Source organism: Lissotriton helveticus, chromosome 11 (genome assembly GCF_964261635.1).
Source record: "Lissotriton helveticus chromosome 11, aLisHel1.1, whole genome shotgun sequence".
In the NCBI taxonomy this organism is placed as follows: Eukaryota; Metazoa; Chordata; class Amphibia; order Caudata; family Salamandridae; genus Lissotriton; species Lissotriton helveticus.
The window spans coordinates 52,349,183-52,368,600 of NC_136072.1; the positions used below are offsets into that span (position 1 = coordinate 52,349,183).

A 19,418-nucleotide genomic window follows, 5' to 3' on the forward strand; every position below is an offset into this window, starting at 1 on the left:
CCTAAAAAAAAAGGCAGGGTAGGGAAACACCCACCCTCTAAGCCTGGTGGTGGGTTTCCAGAGGAGACCCTGCCTGGGGCTAAAAACGATATTATTAAAAAATGCAATCCCAAATTTGCAAGGAAAAAAAAAAACCAAGCAGACCTGCTCTATGAAAAAACAAAACAAAAAAAACCACTGCAGTGGGCCCCGTCAAAGGGGTGGGGCAAAATATTGGTTTTGGGAGGGGGATGCTTGCCCCTCCTCCCCGAGCCTCTGGGAGTCCCAGGGACCCCATCCCATTGGGCCAAATTGTAGTAATGAGTGGGTGGGGAGGGGGTGGGGCCCTCCCGCTTCCTGAGCCTTATAGGTCCTGGGGACCCCATCCGCAGGGGCCAGAACTCCTCAAAGAAGGGGAGTTGAAGTGTGCGGCCCCCCTCCCTGAGCCTTAAAAATCCCCAGACCCTATCGCCTGGACCAAAATCCTCAAAAAAGGGGAGGGGCAGCCAGGTGGCCTCCCTCCCTGAGTCTTAAGAGGCCCAGGAACCCCAATCCCCGGAGCCTCATCCGGGGCGTGGGGTTGGCTGCCTTTGGGGGTTGGACGCAGTTGATGTCTGTAGGCCAGCCCCTGCTACCAACCCGTCTCTGCACACGGCCAAGGGCCGTATGTGGTGGGGGTTTGGCTTCACGTACAGTAATACAATATTTCTTCACATAAAAAACTAGAAATACACTGAAAAAACAAAGGTTAAAGTAATGCGATAGCTGGGTGAAAATTTAAGTGACAATGTAACGTTTTAAACAAAAAATAAACCACTGAAATTCACCAGTTATAGTTATCTCCAGTAACTATAACTCATGCCCTATGGTACTCATGTCCCAACTTGACATAGTTGATTACAAGACTGCGGATGGCTGGGGCACGAGTTATAGTTAGTTACAAGGGATAACTATAACTGGTGAATTTCAGTGATTTTTTTAAAGTTTCAAATGTTACTTGAACCTTTGTATTTTTTTGGTTATGAGTCGGCTGGACTATTGCAACACTCTTCTAGTCTCAGCCAATCATTCAGCAGAATGCAGGTGGTCCAGAACACGGCAGCACGCCTCGCCACGAATGCTCCACCGAGAACGGCCTCCCTCCTCCTCCTTCGACGTCTCGACTGGCTTCCTGTCCGCAAATATGTTCATTTCAAAGATTGCTATATAGTACACAAGGCTTTGCATAACAAAGGTCCTCTCTACATCTCTTTGAAACTCAAAACTTACGCTCCTTCCAGGACCCTCAGGTCAGGAAACAAGGCGTTCCTCTTTGTACCCCGGATCAGGAAAACTAGGCTAGGTGAGAAATCCTTTTCCTACCTCGCTCCCCTCCACTGGAACCAGCTCCCATTCACCTTAGACAATGCTCAGACTATGTGCGCTTCAGGAAACTCCTCAAGACCGCTCTATTTTAACATTTGCTGTCAGCCTGTCTAGCAGTAGAGTCCAAAGCGCTGAGATACCCCTTCGGGGGTGATTCAAGCGTGCTATATAAAACCTATAAATAAAAAAAATGCTTGGCACACTTTCCCATCAGCGGCATCCTTCAGACTGGCCGCACCATGCACCAACGCTCTCCCCTTGTGGACTTCCCAAATCACCTACCGGGGGTTCAACAAACGCACCCCCCGCTCAGCACCCGACATGATTCTATGCCTCATTATAACCTGATGCAATGCATCCCATTGGCCATCCTCAATGGGCTTAGATGTCTGCATCATAACCTTTGACCGAACCCAACAGCTCCAAGGCAATTGCCTCAGGCACCTATTCCTTTGTCCTGAAGATGATCCCTGCATTCTTGTAGAGGGATCAAAACGTCGTCGACTTCTCTCACCTTGACCTAACCGTATACCTTCACCAATATGTGCTAGGATACGAAAATGTATTCATTGGTGGCGTGAATGTTAAATTTGTTCGGCCACGACTGCGGGGTTGCCTGAATTCCCTGTTATAATTATGCTCCCACTTGTATATATTTCTGTTAAGTTCTACATTAAATGATCATGTCCAATAGGACATAACAAGTAGACATCATTGCTTTTCCATTTTTATATGCTGCGAGGTATAAACTTTCTTGTTCCGGACCAGTGTTCCTTAAAACAGTTCATACCCAAGGTCCCTGACCAATTATTGTGTTCCCTTGTTTGTCTAAAATATATATAGCTTTACAAATGCAATCACCTCCAACAAATTCAAGGTGTTCGCTCCGGAAGGAAGCAGTTCACCATCAATGTTGTTTAATTCAGAGTAACAGACAGATGACAAGGTTTGGCCATGACGGCCTGGATCACATGACATTCATTTTTCTCACTCCCTTCTTATAGTTACAAATATATCAGATGGACAAACATCTCACTTGTGGGAGGCCATTTTGGAGGAGTCACCCTAAGTTTGTAAGAATAAATATACCATGTTCACTAGAGTTTGTTCATGGTGGTATACTATGAAAATGCCATAATTATAAATCAATTCTCAAAAGGCACTGTGTGTTTATACCATGGCATGATATCAGGACACATTTTGAAAAATCTATAATGGAAATAACTTACATGGTGGTAAAAACAAATGTGTAGATCATATCAGCAACATGTTCTCTGACAAGAATGACGTCAATCTCAAATATCATTCACACACAGGGTTCTTGGAAATTCACATAGGAATGACAAGTCAAAATCACGTCTCGAAAGGTACTGTGAGTCTATACTTCTGTCAGGAATTCCCACTCCCTTGAGCGCACCGCCGTATTCAGCGCGCCACAGGCGGCGCGGACTACAGTTCCCATAAGGCGTAGCGGGGCACAGGTTGTGTAACGAGGATCGGCAAGCTTACACAACGCTGTAGAGCCACCTACTTAAGGAGGAGACGGATAGGACGCTGCGTCGGATATTCAGATTCGGCATTGGTGTATCGAGTAACGGAGTCCATTCGTTACCAGGAACCTTGCTGCTGTGAGGTATCAACAGAGAACGGAGGTAAGATTGGAGCTCTTGCTCTCTGCCCCGTGTCTTTGATCTAATCCTACAGCCGGACTCACAGGTGTGCTGTGTTTCCGACTCGGACGAGTCAGCGCAGCGTTAAGCTGGGATCAGCCCGAGACTGGTGGGAGCAGACGCTCTCAGTCTCGTCGGCGTGTTTGTTACTTCGTATTTGGCCACACGGGGGTTGGTGTGAGCGGACGCTCCCAACCCCCGTCCTTGCTGACGCTTGCCACACGCTGAGACACTCACCGGGAGGTGTTTGCCGCATCTCAGCGAAATACACAGTAGAGACAGGAGGCGCGATAAGGCGGCTGCTCTCGGCCCCGCTCCGCTGTAGTTCTTGGTTAACATCCGGATTAGGGCACAGAAGACGCACACCAAGGAGGTGCTTTCCGCGTCTCTGTGCATTGGGGCTGTTCCAGAAAGACCAGCTTGGAGTAGAACAGGTGGAGCGGCCGCTCCCTGTCCTCCAGGCAAACCAGTGGTTGAGAACCCGGCTGGGTCTCCCACATTCCCCAATGACCCCTAACCTTTACCAGAACCAGAATACCCCTCACAGCTGTCGAGCGGCATTGTCGGCCGCTGTTTAGCACAGTGCCCCCCGTTGGCGTACATCAGGACCGGTGTACATGCGGAGGGCGGTGAGAGAACCTTGCTGTGATTGGGTATCGTATGTTGACTGGAGGTTCCAGCTACTTTCTTTTGAGTTCTTGCCTTGTTTGTTTGCTCACCATTAAATACCCTCCATTTAACTAGTTGTGGTGTGTTCTGTGGGTGTCAGTCCCCGATCCCGGGAACGCCAGGACGTTACAGACCTATTATTTCGGTACCGACTGGTCTTTGGCTTGGCAGGACACTCGCGGACGTAATGTCCTTTCTTGCCGCAATAGAGGCAAAGACCCTGTTTGCGACGTGATTCCTTTTCTGAGGAAGTCAGGCTAGCCCTTATGGCTCCGATGTCCATGGGCTCTGTCATGGCGTTTGAGCTGGTTTCTGGGCTTCCCATCGAGACATACGATGGCAGAGCCTTCCCTTTCTTCTTATGGTCTCCTTTTCTTTCGCTCAGCCTGTGGTCCAAACACAACACCAGACTGATGAGGCCTTCACAGGTCTTGGGTTGACGGTCTATTTGAGCCACTACGTCCTTGAGATCATCACACAGCCCCTGGTGAAAGAGAGCGGTTTGTTTGGCGATAGGCCACTTGGTCTCAGCCACCAACCTCCGGAACGCATTGAGGTATTGTAACAGGTCGTTGTTACCCTGTTTCAGCTCGAGCATTTCTCGGTCGGCGGTATATGAGTCTGCTCTACGATCAAACACCCGGAGAAATTCCTCCCGGAACGCCCCCCAGTCACACAAAAGGGGGTCATCCCTGCTCACCAGAGGGACTGCCCATTGCGCCGCATCACCTGCTAAATACGAAAGAAGAAAGGCCACCCTAGCTTGGCTGGTAGGGAATGCCTTTGGTTTACACAATAGATGCAGTGCTACTTGTGTAAGGAACACCTGCACCGTGTTGGGGTCTCCGCTGTACCTCTCAGGCGTTGCCAACGGAATGGAGATAGGCATCTCCACCGTCACCGCAGGGGTGGGGGACGTGGAGGTAGGAGCAGGTCTCAGAGGGTCCAACAGCATAGCGTCCAGTCTTGCCCTCACGTCAGCGGTTTCCTGCCTGGACGCCGTTAGCTCGATTTGTAGCGCCGCCAAAGCGGCCATCACCTCCTCCATTGCAGCTATGTCTGTCACCCAAACAGGGGATAGTTAGGGTTTGAAGGTCGAATATTCTGTAACGACCTGGCGTTCCCTGGATCGGGGAATGACACCCACAGAACACACCACAACTAGTTAAATGGAGGGTATTTAATGGTGAGCAAACAAACAAGGCAAGAACTCAAAAGAAAGTAGCTGGAACCTCCAGTCAACATACGATACCCAATCACAGCAAGGTTCTCTCACCGTCCTCCGCATGTACACCGGTCCTGATGTACGCCAACGGAGGGCACTGTGCTAAACAGTGGCCGACAATGCCGCTCGACAGCTGTGAGGGGTATTCTGGTTCTGGTAAAGGTTAGGGGTCATTGGGGAATGTGGAAGACCCAGCCGGGTTCTCAACCACTGGTTTGCCTGGAGGACAGGGAGCGGCCGCTCCACTTGTTCTACTCCAAGCTGGTCTTTCTGGAACAGCCCCAATGCACAGAGACCTGGAAAGCACCTCCTTGGTGTGCGTCTTCTGTGCCCTAATCTGGATGTTAACCAAGAACTACAGCGGAGCAGGGCCGAGAGCAGCCGCTCTATCGCGCCTCCTGTCTCTACTGTGTATTTCGCTGAGATGCGGCAAACACCTCCCGGTGAGCGTCTCAGCGTGTGGCAAGCGTCAGCAAGGACGGGGGTTGGGAGCGTCCGCTCACACCAACCTCCGTGTGGCCAAATACGAAGTAACAAACACGCCGACGAGACTGAGAGCGTCTGCTCCCACCAGTCTCGGGCTGATCCCAGCTTAACGCTGCGCTGACTCGTCCGAGTCAGAAACGCAGCACACCTGTGAGTCCAGCTGTAGGATTAGATCAAAGACACGGGGCAGAGAGCAAGAGCTCAAATCTTACCTCCGTTCTCTGTTGATACCTCACAGCAGCAAGGTTCCTGGTAACGAATGGACTCGTTACTCGATACACCAATGCCGAATCTGAATATCCGACGCAGCGTCCTATCCGTCTCCTCCTTAAGTAGGCGGCTCTACAGCATTGTGTAAGCTTGCCGATCTCGTTACACAACCTGTGCCCCGCTACGCCTTATGGGAACTGTAGTCCACGCTGCCTGTGGCGCGCTGAATACGGCGGTGCGCTCAAGGGAGTGGGAATTCCTGACAACTACGGTAAAAAATAATAAAAAAACAATAATATACATGAAGACATTGTGTAATGCCCATGTTGCCGATAGGATCATGACACAAACAGGATTATGTATGCCTCTGTATAGGAAATCAAGCCTCAGTGTTCAACAAAAAGGGTCCTAAAGGTGATCAATCAGAAGGCCTAGTCATTTGCGCCCTAAGAGACATTGCACTAGCGCAGCCTAATATTTTGCCATGTTCTGTACTTAATCAGAATGGTGTATGTCTCTGTATAGGATATCAATCCACAGTGGACAACAAAAGGGTCTTTGCGGTGATCAATCACAAGGCCTAAGAACCTAAAATGCGCAAACTGTGATCTGATGCGCCCTAAGACACTTAGCAATAGCATAGCAGAATATAGTGACAGTTCTGCTCTGGAGCTGTTGTGTTTTAACCTAATCAAAAAAACCTGTGCTACCCCAATGATGGACTACCTACCTAAAATTATTCGCACAAAGAGATCCTACAGATTTCAAAATATAGATACAAAATGCCAAAGTCCGTCAAGCCACAATCAAACAGAATATAGAGAATAGATCAATGTGCTCTTAGCTCTGCTGATGTTCCTAAACCCGATTGAGAGAATTGAAGAAAGGGTGGGTTCCGCAGCAGCCATCTCAAACGTAGAACCCCGTCCTTTCTTCTTGCAATAAAAACAAAAAAATCCATTGGCTACTAGAACGGAAAACGATAGAGCAAGAGTTCATGTATTGCAAAGTCAAATAATTGGATAAAAACAGGTTAGTATCAACACTGGGCAAGTCAGAAAAGAGAGAGAGAAAACTTAAGCTGGTAGAGCAGTCTATCCCATATATCGAGAATCAATCTCTTTTTAGGTGCTCTTTCAGTTCCTCATCCATGTTCCAACCTTAAGGACACTTGGTCTCAAAGTTGATGATATATTTAGATGCTAACTTTCTCAGTTCAATTTCAAGGTCCTATTTCCTCCCATCTGTTATTTGAATTCATTTTCTAGTAAAAAAGAGAGATCTCTGTTGCCAAAGCGCTTCACCTGAAAATCCCTGGCCATTGGATAATGTACATCGTTATTATCAATGGCTCTCTTATGTTTCACGATTCCCTTCTTGGCTTTGTGGATCATGCCTCCCACATATAGTTTTTTACAAGGGCATTCAAGAACATATGGTACAAATTCAGTATTGCTCGTGAGAAATTGATTAATGCTTCTAGAATCAAGAGATACTGTATATTGTTTTATATTCTGACTGTTTTTACAAGCTTTGCACCCGTCACAAGGGTTGAAGCCTTTGCTATTTCCCAACCTGATATCCCTTTTAGCTGCAGTATCACTGCACATTAATCTGTCTCTGAGAGAATAAGCTCTCTTGCAAGAAATTCAGAATTTACCACCCATGCTCCCTGTCAGCACTTTGTCACTCTTTAGGATATTCCAATGTTTCTGTATGGCCCTACATACCTTCTTGGACTCCCCATTGAAAGTTGCCAATCTCCTCTCTCACAGTGGGATGTTCAAACAGAATAGCACTCTTCTCTTCTCTTCACACAGACTCTCTCTATTGCCTATTTAAGGACCCACGTGGGATAGCCTCTATCTTTGAATCTTTATACCATGATGCTCACGGACCAAGGCGTCCTGCCGAAACACGTAGGGTGCACCATGTCCCTGCTTCTAATAAACTTTTCACTTGTTTCCCACAGATGTGCTTCTTTGTGTTTTGGCCTACAATTCTTTTAGATTATATATATATAAAAATGTATCTCAAAACAATGTCTTTTCCAGTGTAGAGTGCTGCATAAATTATGCAAAAAAGTAGAGAACTCTGGGTACTTCCCAGTTAGGTCCAAGTTTAGGTGGAGAGAAACTCCTCTATGGAGCACACTGCAACACCAGCGAGACTCTAAATTGCCTGCTTTTCTATCACATTTTTAAACATAGGATTAGCACAGTGGCACCCACATTGAGATAGAAAGTTACAAAGTCTTTTTCCATTTCTACATCAAAGTCTTTAAGCATCGGATTAGCACAGAGCTATCTATGCTGAGCTGTAAAATGACTACTGATTCAAATCACAGTTAAAATCTGAGTTACGGTTCCGGCTCAAAAACACAGTTAAATTCACGCAGTTGTTCACAATGTAGTCAACAACTGCCAAAACTCGCACTGCCCCATGTTGTTCTCTTCAATGCTCTTGCCTTGTTTTTTACCTTATTAAGTTGGTGTTTTGAGCAAGGACCCCAATTGCATGCTGGCAGCCGACATCCACTACACAAGGTCTTCGACCGTGTGCAGAGTAGGCCTGGGCGAAAAATTCCGTTCCGCTCGTGGAATTTGGGTAATTTCGCGCTCCGCGTAGAACGCAAAATTGCCCAAAATTCTGCGTTCCGCGACTTCGCGAATTTTTTTGCTTGTTCGCGTTCTCAAAATGCGTGGTGAGGTATTTGCCCCTGAAAACACAAACAGCAATTGCAAATAGGAAAAAAGCATCGCGAACAAGCAATTCCGCGTGTTCGCGGAATTTCTGCGTGTTCGCGGAGAATTTTTACCATTTCACGGAGATATGCTCAATGCAATTACGCAAATTCCGCCCACCCCTAGTGCAGAGACACTTTGCCGGCAGTCTTTTGTCTCCACACAACTATGTTCCTATCATCTGTGCCCCGACAATACACTTGTTACCGTGTCTCCCCTTGCCTGAGGATTTTTTTCCCTGGTGCCTGACTCTGGTTTTCCATTCCTCTTGGAACCCCCTCTTCACATCCATGGTGGCCAAAAACTCTGAGTGTAGATCCCATGAACATGGAATTTTTTTCCACAATGCAAAATTCTGAAATCTGAATTGAGTATAGTTCTGATTTTATGCCAAATTTGGTGTAAATCCGTTCATTCAGTTTGGGTTGTAGGTGTGAGAAAATGTTCCTTCAGGATCTAATGTTGGAGAACATATTTATTTAAGACCCCCTTAGCTTATTTTCCTCTTCACGGATCTGCATGAAAAAATTTGCATGATGGACCTTCGCTCACTACGCCACGTAATCGCCAAATTTGGTGAAAATCTCTCGATGCGGTCAAAACTGCCTTTTCAATGGAAAGTTCGGCTGAACCAGAACTACACAGTGGTGACAGCCAAAGTATAATATATTGATCAAATAACTCAAGTTCAGATCCATTGACAACTGACATAGCCCAGGGCAGAAGGCAATTAAGCTCAAACAAATACCTTTTAAAAGATAATGTGTTTAAGCAAAAGTCTCATCTTACTCAAATTAGAAAAAATTATTACAGTTCTTAAAAAAAAGCAGTGATGTCGTCAGTGGTGTTAATAGACGCGTAATAAGTTATATGATCAATGTTACTTTGTATTTGAATTTGAATTTTAAAATATTTATAAAGCGCACGTTCACTGTGCAGTTTCTTGGCGCTATCATGTGTGATGTGATATACACAGTGCAAGGAGATGGCTTGTGTAATGTTTTGCACTATAACCATAACTGACAAATTCCAGAATTTTAAACCATGACATTACTTTAACTTTGAGGTTTTTTGGTGAATCTGCACAAAACTTTACAAAAAAAAGTGTCTGATTTGAGTTTGACATGAGTTGAGAAGTTTTGTGCAGATCTGTCATAGGAATTGGAAAGAGCTGGGGTGGTGTTATGAAAGTGAACTCCAGAAGGCGTCTTTGCTGTCCTCTGCAACAAAAAATAGCTGAATGGAATTGCACTCACCTTGGGGCAACATTTACTATTAATTCACGCGTCGCAGTACGGGAACTTGCTGTGCTACGTTGAGTGAAAAGGATAAAGCTGAAATGTTCTAAATTTGCAAAGATATGAAGCATTTTCCCTTTCCTTCTGCCGTTGCACTATGTGCAAAGGAGGGCACCTGCTTTATTAGGACAGGATTGTTTTGTGCAGGAAGGGCCACCTTCCTGCACAAAAACAATTCTTAGAAGCATACTCCGCTTCCAAATGTTCTGGAGAATGCAGCACACATGGAAAGAGGAAGTAACAAGGAGAAATAAACCTATTTATCATCCTCATGTCTCTGTCGGATAGGTGGTTCATTTTGGAACAAACAGAGGTTTGACAGTCATTGCAAATTTGAGTCTTCTCTAAAGTGCACGAGTGGGTGCTTGGGAACTCCTATTCCCCACCCATGTAATACCAACAAGACGTAAATTAATGCGGACAGCACTATGCAATGCCTTGCGTTCATTTGCATTTACTAAACCACCAAAAGCCGAGCAAAGTGCTTTGTCTGGTTTAGTAAATGCCAAAAATGGTTTTGCGTCGGTGCTGTGCCACAAATGTGACAAAATCCAACACAAAATCATACTCAATCTGGGCCATGGCATGTAAGTAGAACTTTACTCAAGAAAGTGTCTTTGCTTGGATTGTTGTGAATTTGGACACTTGGGAAATTAGTATTAAAAAAGCATTTCAGGGCAGGCATGAAAGGGTTAAATTATAAGAGATATCTGGACTTCTGATTTGCTGATCTTCTGCAAATTCACCAGTCCCCAAGTATTCATGGATCCAATTCCAATTACAAAACTTTATGGCATACAATTGGACTAGGGAGCTTTTCTCCCATTGTCCATTGTGCATTCACGAATTGAACTGCAATTTGAACACCAGTCGTGCCCCGCCCCCCCAAAAGGACCCTCTGCATTAAAATTATAATAAAAAATGTTTTTTTTAATCATAGGATTCTCAAATCCTGTGCAAGATTCATGCTTGCAGGCCCTTCTCAAGGTCTCAGGATTTATGAATCTTGTAAAAAAAATATTTACAACAAGAATTTGGTGCACTACAGCTGCACTTGTCCAGCTCCCCCACGCATGGCCTTTTGTGCACAGCCGAAGACCACCCACAGTGAGAGGTGGCCGCCCACATGAGGTTGGGCGCATGGAACTGTTGGGGGTGGTATATTATTTTTTTTAAATGCTGAAAAACCCAATGGTTAAAGTAAACTTTGTGTTAGCTTTGTTTATAAAAACCTACAAGCATTTTTTTAAAAAGTCAGAAAATCACTTAAAACGCGACCATTAAAGTACAGTTATGTTTATGAATTAAAACCAAAAAAAAACCACTCACATTGGCAAGTCATGGTAAGGGCAACAAAACATTACTCACACATCAAATGCAATGTTTTTGACTTCACAATATCCATACCAATAAATAACAACAAATAAAAGCAAAATGTAATTAATTAACCCACACTCAAGCAAATTAATAATACTACAGTGATAAATATTTTATTCATAACAAGTGTAATGAGGGATGCAACCTCATCTGTGAGGTTATTTACAACATCTGGTATTTTATCTGTCGCATTGATGTCATGAGTATTGTAATGTTGCTGAAGTGGACATTTGAGAACCTAGGAGCGCAAACATCAGAGACCTTGCGAAAAGGAGGGCCATACTTGAATTTGATTGTGTTGCCATCTTTCTGAACACCTCCATCTTAGAGTAAGGAAGAGCTTCATCCCTGGACACTTGCAATAACTTCTCAGAAGAAAAACCCATGTTCACTGTAAGACACATCACCACCAGAGCCCTGAAAACCCTTAGGATGTGTGGCCAGGTAGTCTTGTGCACATGTTTTAATATTATGTTTACTTTATATTAATTCTGGACTCCGCATCACTTAACCACAGTCTCCTCAGACCTAAGACACATAGACAACTCCATGTAGTTGGTTTCGAGGAGGGACGCGAGAAGTCGATCAAGTCACATTTCTGAACACAGGATTAGCGTACAATTGAAATGTTATTCTCTATTCCTCACTTTTGTAACCATCGCCCTCTTTCTTTTTGTGGTGTCCATTAGCCGAGGAAGCCACAGCAGCCTACTGGAACAAGAAAGCAGACCATGCCATCCAGGCAGCACTAAAGTTGCAGCCAATCATACACCGGGCGAAGAACCTCATCCTTTTCCTTGGAGATGGTGAGTAGTGATTGGTGGGCTGGGGAGGCGGGTGTCCTCCACACTGGCTGAGACGATCAGCTGTGAGTAGTGATTGGAGGACTGGGGAGGTGAGGTGACCTCCACATTGGCTGAGATAATCAGCCGTGAGTAGTGATCGGAGGGCTGGGATGGTGGTTGTCCTCCACACTGGCTGGGACAAACAGCCGTGAGTAGTGATTGGATGGCTGGGGAGGTGAGGTGACCTCCACATTGGCTGAGACGATCAGCTGTGAGTAGTGATTGGAGGACTGAGGTGGTGGGGTGTCCTCCACACTGGCTGAGACAATCAGCCGTGAGTAGTGATTGGAGGACTGGGGAGGTGGACGTCCTCCACCCTGGCTGAGACAATCAGCCCTGAGAAGTGTTTGGAGGGCTGGGGAGGTGGGGTGTCCTTCACACTGGCTCAGAAAATCAGCCGTGAGTAGTGATTGGTGGACTGAGGAGGTGGGGTGTCCTCCACACTGGCTGAGACAATCAGATGTGAGTAGTGATTGGAGGCTGGGGAGGTGAAGTGACCTCCACATTGGCTGAGACGATCAGCCGCGAGTAGTGATTGGTGGACTGAGGAGGTGGGGTGTCCCCCACACTGGCTGAGACAATCAGCTGTGAGTAGTGATTGGAGGACTGGGGAGGTGGGGTGTCCTCCACTCTAGCTGAGACAATCAGCCGTGAGTAGTGATTGGAGGACTGGGGAGGTGGGGTGTCCTCCACTCTAGCTGAGACAATCAGCCTACCATGCAAATGAAATCTGATCACAAACTATTGATTTAAGGTAGAATCCTGCTCCAAAAGAAAAAACTCCATAGGTTAATGATAGATTTATGGGAATTTATTTTAGAGAAATATTATTTATATATTGAAATACAATGCTTGCAGTGGTTGCTACTGTCATTAGACACATCACTTGTTTCTCTTGATCCACTCGCCTGGAAATTTAGTTGATAGTTAAAGGGCTACAAGAAACTTAATTTCTCTCACAAAATGTCTCCTAAGATCAGCATAGAATAGGAGACAAACAGACACACTGATGGGAAAAGACTGCAGCCTCATTGATAAAAAGTGGAAAGCAAGCATTGATGTGTTGAAACCTAGAATGAATATCATGTGAATGAGCTCCCTGCAGGCACACTTCCTCTAACCATGAGTAAGTGACTGTCACCTCTGCAAGCTTTCCACTCATCACTTGCATGCCTTCCACAAGCATCATTTCTGCTGAGGCAGACTTTGGACATATATTGGATAGACAGTAAACTTTTATGACTCCTCCTAATTCCCCCGCGGCGCGGGGGGGGGAGGGTGGCCATGCGCGGCGCCGCAGTGCTGATGATGAGCTCAGCTCGTCATGCAGCACGGTGGCCGTGTGCTGATGACGAGCTGAACTCATCATGGCCACGCCCGCTCAATAGAACGCCCAGCACAGCGGGGAAATTATCCCCACGTGGGCGTTCCGCGCAGGCCATGACGAGCTCAGCTCGTCACCAGCACACGACCACCGTGTTGCATGACGAGCTGAGCTCGTCATCAGCAGCCAAGGTGTTAATACAGAAAAACCAATGCTGCAGAACATAAAGTTTATGGAAGTGGTTGTGAAGGTGGAAATAGAAGGTAGGTTTATCAGTTTCATGCTGTGATCTATGCTGATCACCCACCAGAGCAATGCCAAGAGGCCGACTGTACTCTTGAATGTTGAGTACAAGAATATCGCGGCACAGAATGAGCGACAGAATTTCGAAAGGTAAGTGCTACGGGGAATTATGGATTTACTATTCTTAACTCAACATCTATGTACGCTGAAGATCTATATCATCAAGGTACATAGATGTGGAGTTAGGTACAGAAAATCTATACATACAAACCTTTGAATATTTTGCCGACGATATTAGTAGGGGTGAGTGGAACTCGCGGAGTTTCACTTCGCGGAATTCCATGGAGTTATCTAAAAACTCCACAAGATTCTGCTGAGTTCTGTGAGCAGCAGAATTTTGTATGATTGCACTACATGTGCTCATTTTTAGCGCCAGAAGATTGTCCCCAAAGTGTACAATCGGCGATCAGCGTGTCAGAGTACGCTTCTTTTCTGCAGCAAGAGAAGATTTTCTACTCAAGTGGCAGCTTTCGCAACGCAAATGGCAGGTTTTTGAAGCGAGTGGTAGTGACCTGCCACAACCGTCCTCGTAAAATCTCACCATTAGGTGGTCTAGCACTCGATTTCCTCCTGGGCAAAAACAGTGTCACACTGCCTGTGAGAAAAAACTTTTTTTTTCCGGAACTCGAGCACGGATTTAGCAAATCTTCATGAATTCCGCAGGAGGAGCGGAGTTTACCGCCCAGCCCTAGATATTAGTGCCCATCAGTTAGCAAATTTGCCCATCTCACTTCCAATGGGCAATCCCCCGGTGCAGCTGTACATCTCACTTCACCCTGAGCCATCACATGCACATCTTTAAATCTCACTTCTGGTGGGCAGTCTCTGGATTCAGCTCAACATCTCCCTTCACCTAGAGCCACCCTGGGTACATCTGCACATCTCACTTCCCTTGGAGCCCTCACAGGGCACATCTGTACAGCTTGTAGGCTCTGCCTGTCTCAGCAGCTTCCTTTGGATTTCCAACACCACACAATGTCGTATTTGGATAGAGCTATGATACACCATACACATTTAAAAGTTCTCAGAATTAGTGCCAATACTACAGGTGCATAAATTCGATAAAAACTAAAACAATCCAGTGGAGACATTTAAGAAATGATGATTCACTTTTTTTTTTTTTAGGTCGAAGCCTACCTGACAATCAGAAAGCTGACCTAGGAATGCATTCCGCCCGTTGCTTACCATTGGCTTTGTAGTTTTGTAACTCACATTTTCTGGATTTCTATTTGCTGGCTTTATTTGTTTTAGGCTGTCCAGGGTGAGTACGTCCTTCCCAAGGAGCAAAGCCTCTTCACACCATCTCCCCTTGTATTCTTCCGCGAGTGCTACTTTCTGTAAACCAACTTATAAATCATATTTTTATCTTGTCATGCTTGCTGTGCATCTAAGACAGAAGTCAAATTTCAGGCTCCGTCTTCCAGGGAGCTTGGTGTTTACCTTTCTTTCTCGGACTTCGAAGAGAGAGAGGATTTATATGATAATCTTGATGGATACTGGGAATAGGAAAGTTTTTTTTTCTAGCACACAACATTTAAATGAACTGTGCAATTATTTCAGAATATATCAGAATTAAGAACGCACAAATGAAGCACATTTTGTATTAATTTTGAAGTGTGATGGAAACAAATATTTTAATATGATCATAACAATTCGATTCACTAGGTGACACCATTTCCACACTTTATCATTTGTCCGCTGTACTGCTTTTTTTTTAGTAAAACCGTATGTTTGTGTAAATTTAATGGTCATTTCAATTGAAAATGTGTTGCCTGTAATGACAGTACGCTACCACACAATGCATACTCCGCTTTACGCCACACCGATCCACTCTATTCTGCACCGCTCTACTCTACACCACTGCACTCACCACCACTGGAATCTACACCACTCCAGACTTGGCCATTTCAGTCTACTCTGCTCAAATCCGCTCTACACCACTCTACCTTACCCATGAGCACTCCACTCCAGCCACTGTACTCTACTCTACACCGCTCCAAGCCACCGCACTCTGCCTCACTGCATTTTACTCCACTCTGCACCACTCCACTTTATGCCACTCTACTCTAAGCCACTTCGCTCTACGTCACGCTACTCTATTCCAAGGTACTCTACGCCACTCTAATCTACACCATTGTACTCTTCACCACTGCACTCTATGCCACTCCACCCCACTCCAGTCTAGGCACTCCAATTTACTCTGCACAATTCCATTCTACTCTACGGGTGGGCAATAAATTTAGCTCCACCAGTGGAGTTTGTAGAGTTTTGCCCACTCCGGATTACGATTGTAATGTGGAGTTCTGGCAATCTCTGCCAACCGCCGTGCGGTGGGGATTTTTTCCACCCTCAAGCATGATTTTTGGGCTTAGAACGGCACCCGGTGAGATTTCCTCAACTTAGGCGGTAGCGATAGTTTGCAGTGAGAATGCTGCCACTCAAGTAGAAAATCCACTCGAATGGCACCAATGAGCCAGTGTCCTCTGGCTCGCCACATAGTGGCGCTTGTGCTGATTTAGCAGCGCGGAACAAGCTGCCGGTGCTAAAAATCAGCACGAGCAGCGCAATATAACGATTTCCGCCCGCTTGCGGCAGAGTTTTTTTGTAACTCCACACAATTTTGCAGAGTGAAAATTCACGGGTTCTACCAACTCATACTTTACGCCACTCCATACCACTATTCAACACTGCAGTCTACGCCATTGCGGTCTATGCCAATACACTCTACACCAAGGCAAACTACTCTGTAACATTCTACTCCTCTGTACTCTATGCCAATCCACTGTATGCCACTCTAATCTATTCTGCACCACTGCACTCCATGCCACAGCAAGCAACATCACTTTTCACCATGCCATTACACTCAACGGAACTGCACTCCACCCTGCACCACTCCACTCTACGCAAAATCACTCTACTATGAAACAATCTGCTGTACCCCACTCCACCCTATGCCACTGAACTCTACGCCACTATACTTATGCCAATGCACTCTACTCCATTTCACTCTACACAACTGCACTCAACACCACTGCTCTCTACTCTGCAGCACTGTACTCTTTGCCCTTCTATGCCAATGCACTCTACGCCACTCTACTCTGCATCCCTAATCTCTTCGCCACTGCAATCTGCAGCACTCCACTCTATGCCACTGCACTATATTGTACTCTGCACCTCTCTAAACCACAATATTCTGCACCACTCTACCCTGCCTACTGTTCTTGACTATCACTCTACTCCACTCTAGTGCACTCTACTCTGCAACACTATAATCTATGAAATTGCACTCTGCCCCACTGTACTCTAAGCCACTATACTCTGCGACACTCTAAGCCAATGCACTCGACACCAGTCCACGTTACGTCACTCCACACGACTCTGCTTTATGCCACTCCAATAAATGACACTCTATGACACTACACTCTACAACACTCTACTCTTCGCCATTCCACTCGATGGCAGTCCACGCCATTAACTTTCAGCCATGCTGAACAGCAGCCACGCTGATGTACAACATAACAAAAAAACATTGGCAAAACCAATAGCTCTTGCCTAGGCGAGAACTACTAGCTTTGCCAGTGCTTGTTTAGATATGTTGTGTTATGTTTGAGATTTATATAGCACGTCAACTTAGATCCTAAAAAGAGGCACTCTGAACTGTTGACAGGGGGCCGTGTTCCTAAGTCATAGGCTCAATTATTGAACATTAGAAAAACCTTATTGATTTTTGTAATTTACTTCAAAACACTTCGCATTCCTAGAAATGCATTGCAAAAGGTACAATATTCTCTGAGAGCGTGTGAAGTGAGCATATATTGGAAATTATTAACACACTGTAAACCCGAACAAGTCACAGATAAGGGAGTTACGTATGGAAAAATCTATACAATAACTGTAAATGAATCACTCTGTGCGATGCCAACTAGTGATATCCTGCCTTATATCTTGTCATAAAGTAACAGGTGCCCTTTGAACTTTGTCTAGACATCAACCAATGAGCGATCAGGTCACCGAGGTTATTTGTCATTCGGGTACCCTGGATGCGAACCACCGGTTTATGACTGACACTGGTCCCATCCAATCAGATTCTGTGCAACCTTAAAATATTAATCATTGCATGCCCATTGCCAGCTCGATCTCGCCCTGGGAGGCTGGGCAGCCTGATTCAAAGTATTATAAAAGATGTACTCCAGGGAAAGAATAGCATGGATTTCGCAGTCATTGAGGGACAGAGGTAGGAAGCCAAATAGCGCCTGCAAACGCCGAAATTCACAGAAGTTCAGCCTTTGCGATCGAAATTTGGCTTTGAGCAATGTAGGTAAGATTAAACCTTCATGCAAAATAAGGAATCGCAAAAATTATGATTCTTTATTTTGCGATTGCATTTAAGGAATCGCAATTTGCGATTCCTTAAATGCAATGTAAGTAGCACAAAAGAAAGTGCACTTTAGCCTTAAGGACTCGCGAATTACCACCGACTTCAAGTTGGTGGTAATTAGCGATTTCCTTAAAAAAACACTTTTTTGCTTTTTTTTAAGTGCCATATGGCACACATTCATGCCCTTAGGGTATGTATGTGTGCCACATGTGCACACATGCACATTTCAGGGGTGCAACAGGGTGTCCTTTTGGAACCCTTGCACCCTTGTAATTGCCCCCGCAATTTGTGAGTGCCTCTTGGTTACTCGCAAATTGGGGGAGCAAATCCAGTTCATTCCTATGGGCCTATTGGCCCATAGGAATGAATGGGACGGTATTCCTTGATTGCAAGACTCAATTTGCGATTCGCAATCAAGGAATATTAAGGAATCGCCAATATTTTTGCGATTCCTACCTATATTCAATTTTGCGAGTCCTTAATAGTGATACGGTAAAAATCGCTATTAAGGACTCGCAGAATTGAATTTACCTACATCGGGCCCTAAGTGGTTTAACCTCATAAGCTGCCTTCTTTTTTTTTGTCCTCATTTGCCCCTCCTCACCTGCCTTCTTGTTAGTAAAATGTCAGGTTTGCTTTCAATTAAAAATAAATAAATACATTTTGCAGAATCAGCAAGGGGACTGGAAAGCACAGGCCTGGGGCATAATGCCCTCTCTCACCCAGGCCCGCCCCCCTCCTTGTGTGAATCCTGGGTGGTTGTCTGCATTTTAGAAATAGCTGCATGGACAGTCATATAAGGCTGGCATCCCCTCTCAGGGCCTGGGGTGGTTTTCTGATAGGTCTTGAAGATGAAGCAGAGTAAAGGTAACTTTTGGTATGAGTAGGGGGCGGGGCACCACTTGCAAGGGAGCTAAATCATTGGTTGTACGAGTGGGACGTTTGGCTGCAAATCTCAGACTGGGGTGTGGTGCTGGGATTGTGATTAACCCCTTGGGCACGGCGGTAATTCCACCGCGGCACTGGGGGGAGAGGGGGCCGCACGGCGGCGCCATGCTGGTGACGGAACCACTCCGTCACCAGCCACGGGCGCGCTGTGCTTGTGACGGAGTGGAACGCTCAGCGCAGGCGCGGAATTAATGCCCCGCAGGTGCGGCGGCCGGGCCGTGACGGAACCACTCCGTCACCAGCACATCGCGTCCGTGGCTGGTGATGGAGTGGTTCCGTCACCCGCATTCAAGGGGTTAACGTCATAGTTTCTGCACTCCAGCAATTCAAGCATGCTTTTCTATCACTGGGGGGAGAATGTGGTGCAGCGGACAGAGCTGCCCTCTACGGAGCTGGGGATCCGGGTTTGAGTCTTGGCATCGGCGCAACATCCTTTGATTCTGGCCAACTCTCCAGTGCCCATGGACAGCGCCTGGATACCCTCATGGGTGATAAGCTGCCCTATATAAATCTACAAAGTTTAACTTTAAGGTGGGTACCAGAAGTCCTCGTCGTTTTGTGTGACCAGTGCTTGTGCACGTGGGTGAGGATTCAGAC

The 19,418-nt window shown here is 45.9% G+C and overlaps 1 protein-coding gene across 1 annotated transcript in view; it reads left to right on the forward strand.

The window, feature by feature from the left end:
* Window positions 1-19,418, forward strand: part of LOC144791770 (intestinal-type alkaline phosphatase-like) — a 101,785-nt gene that overhangs the window by 4,459 nt on the left and 77,908 nt on the right. Inside the window, exon 2 of the mRNA XM_078666537.1 lies at window positions 11,713-11,829. Coding sequence (XP_078522663.1) covers window positions 11,713-11,829 — 117 coding nt within the window. The remainder of the gene's footprint in view (window positions 1-11,712; window positions 11,830-19,418) is intronic.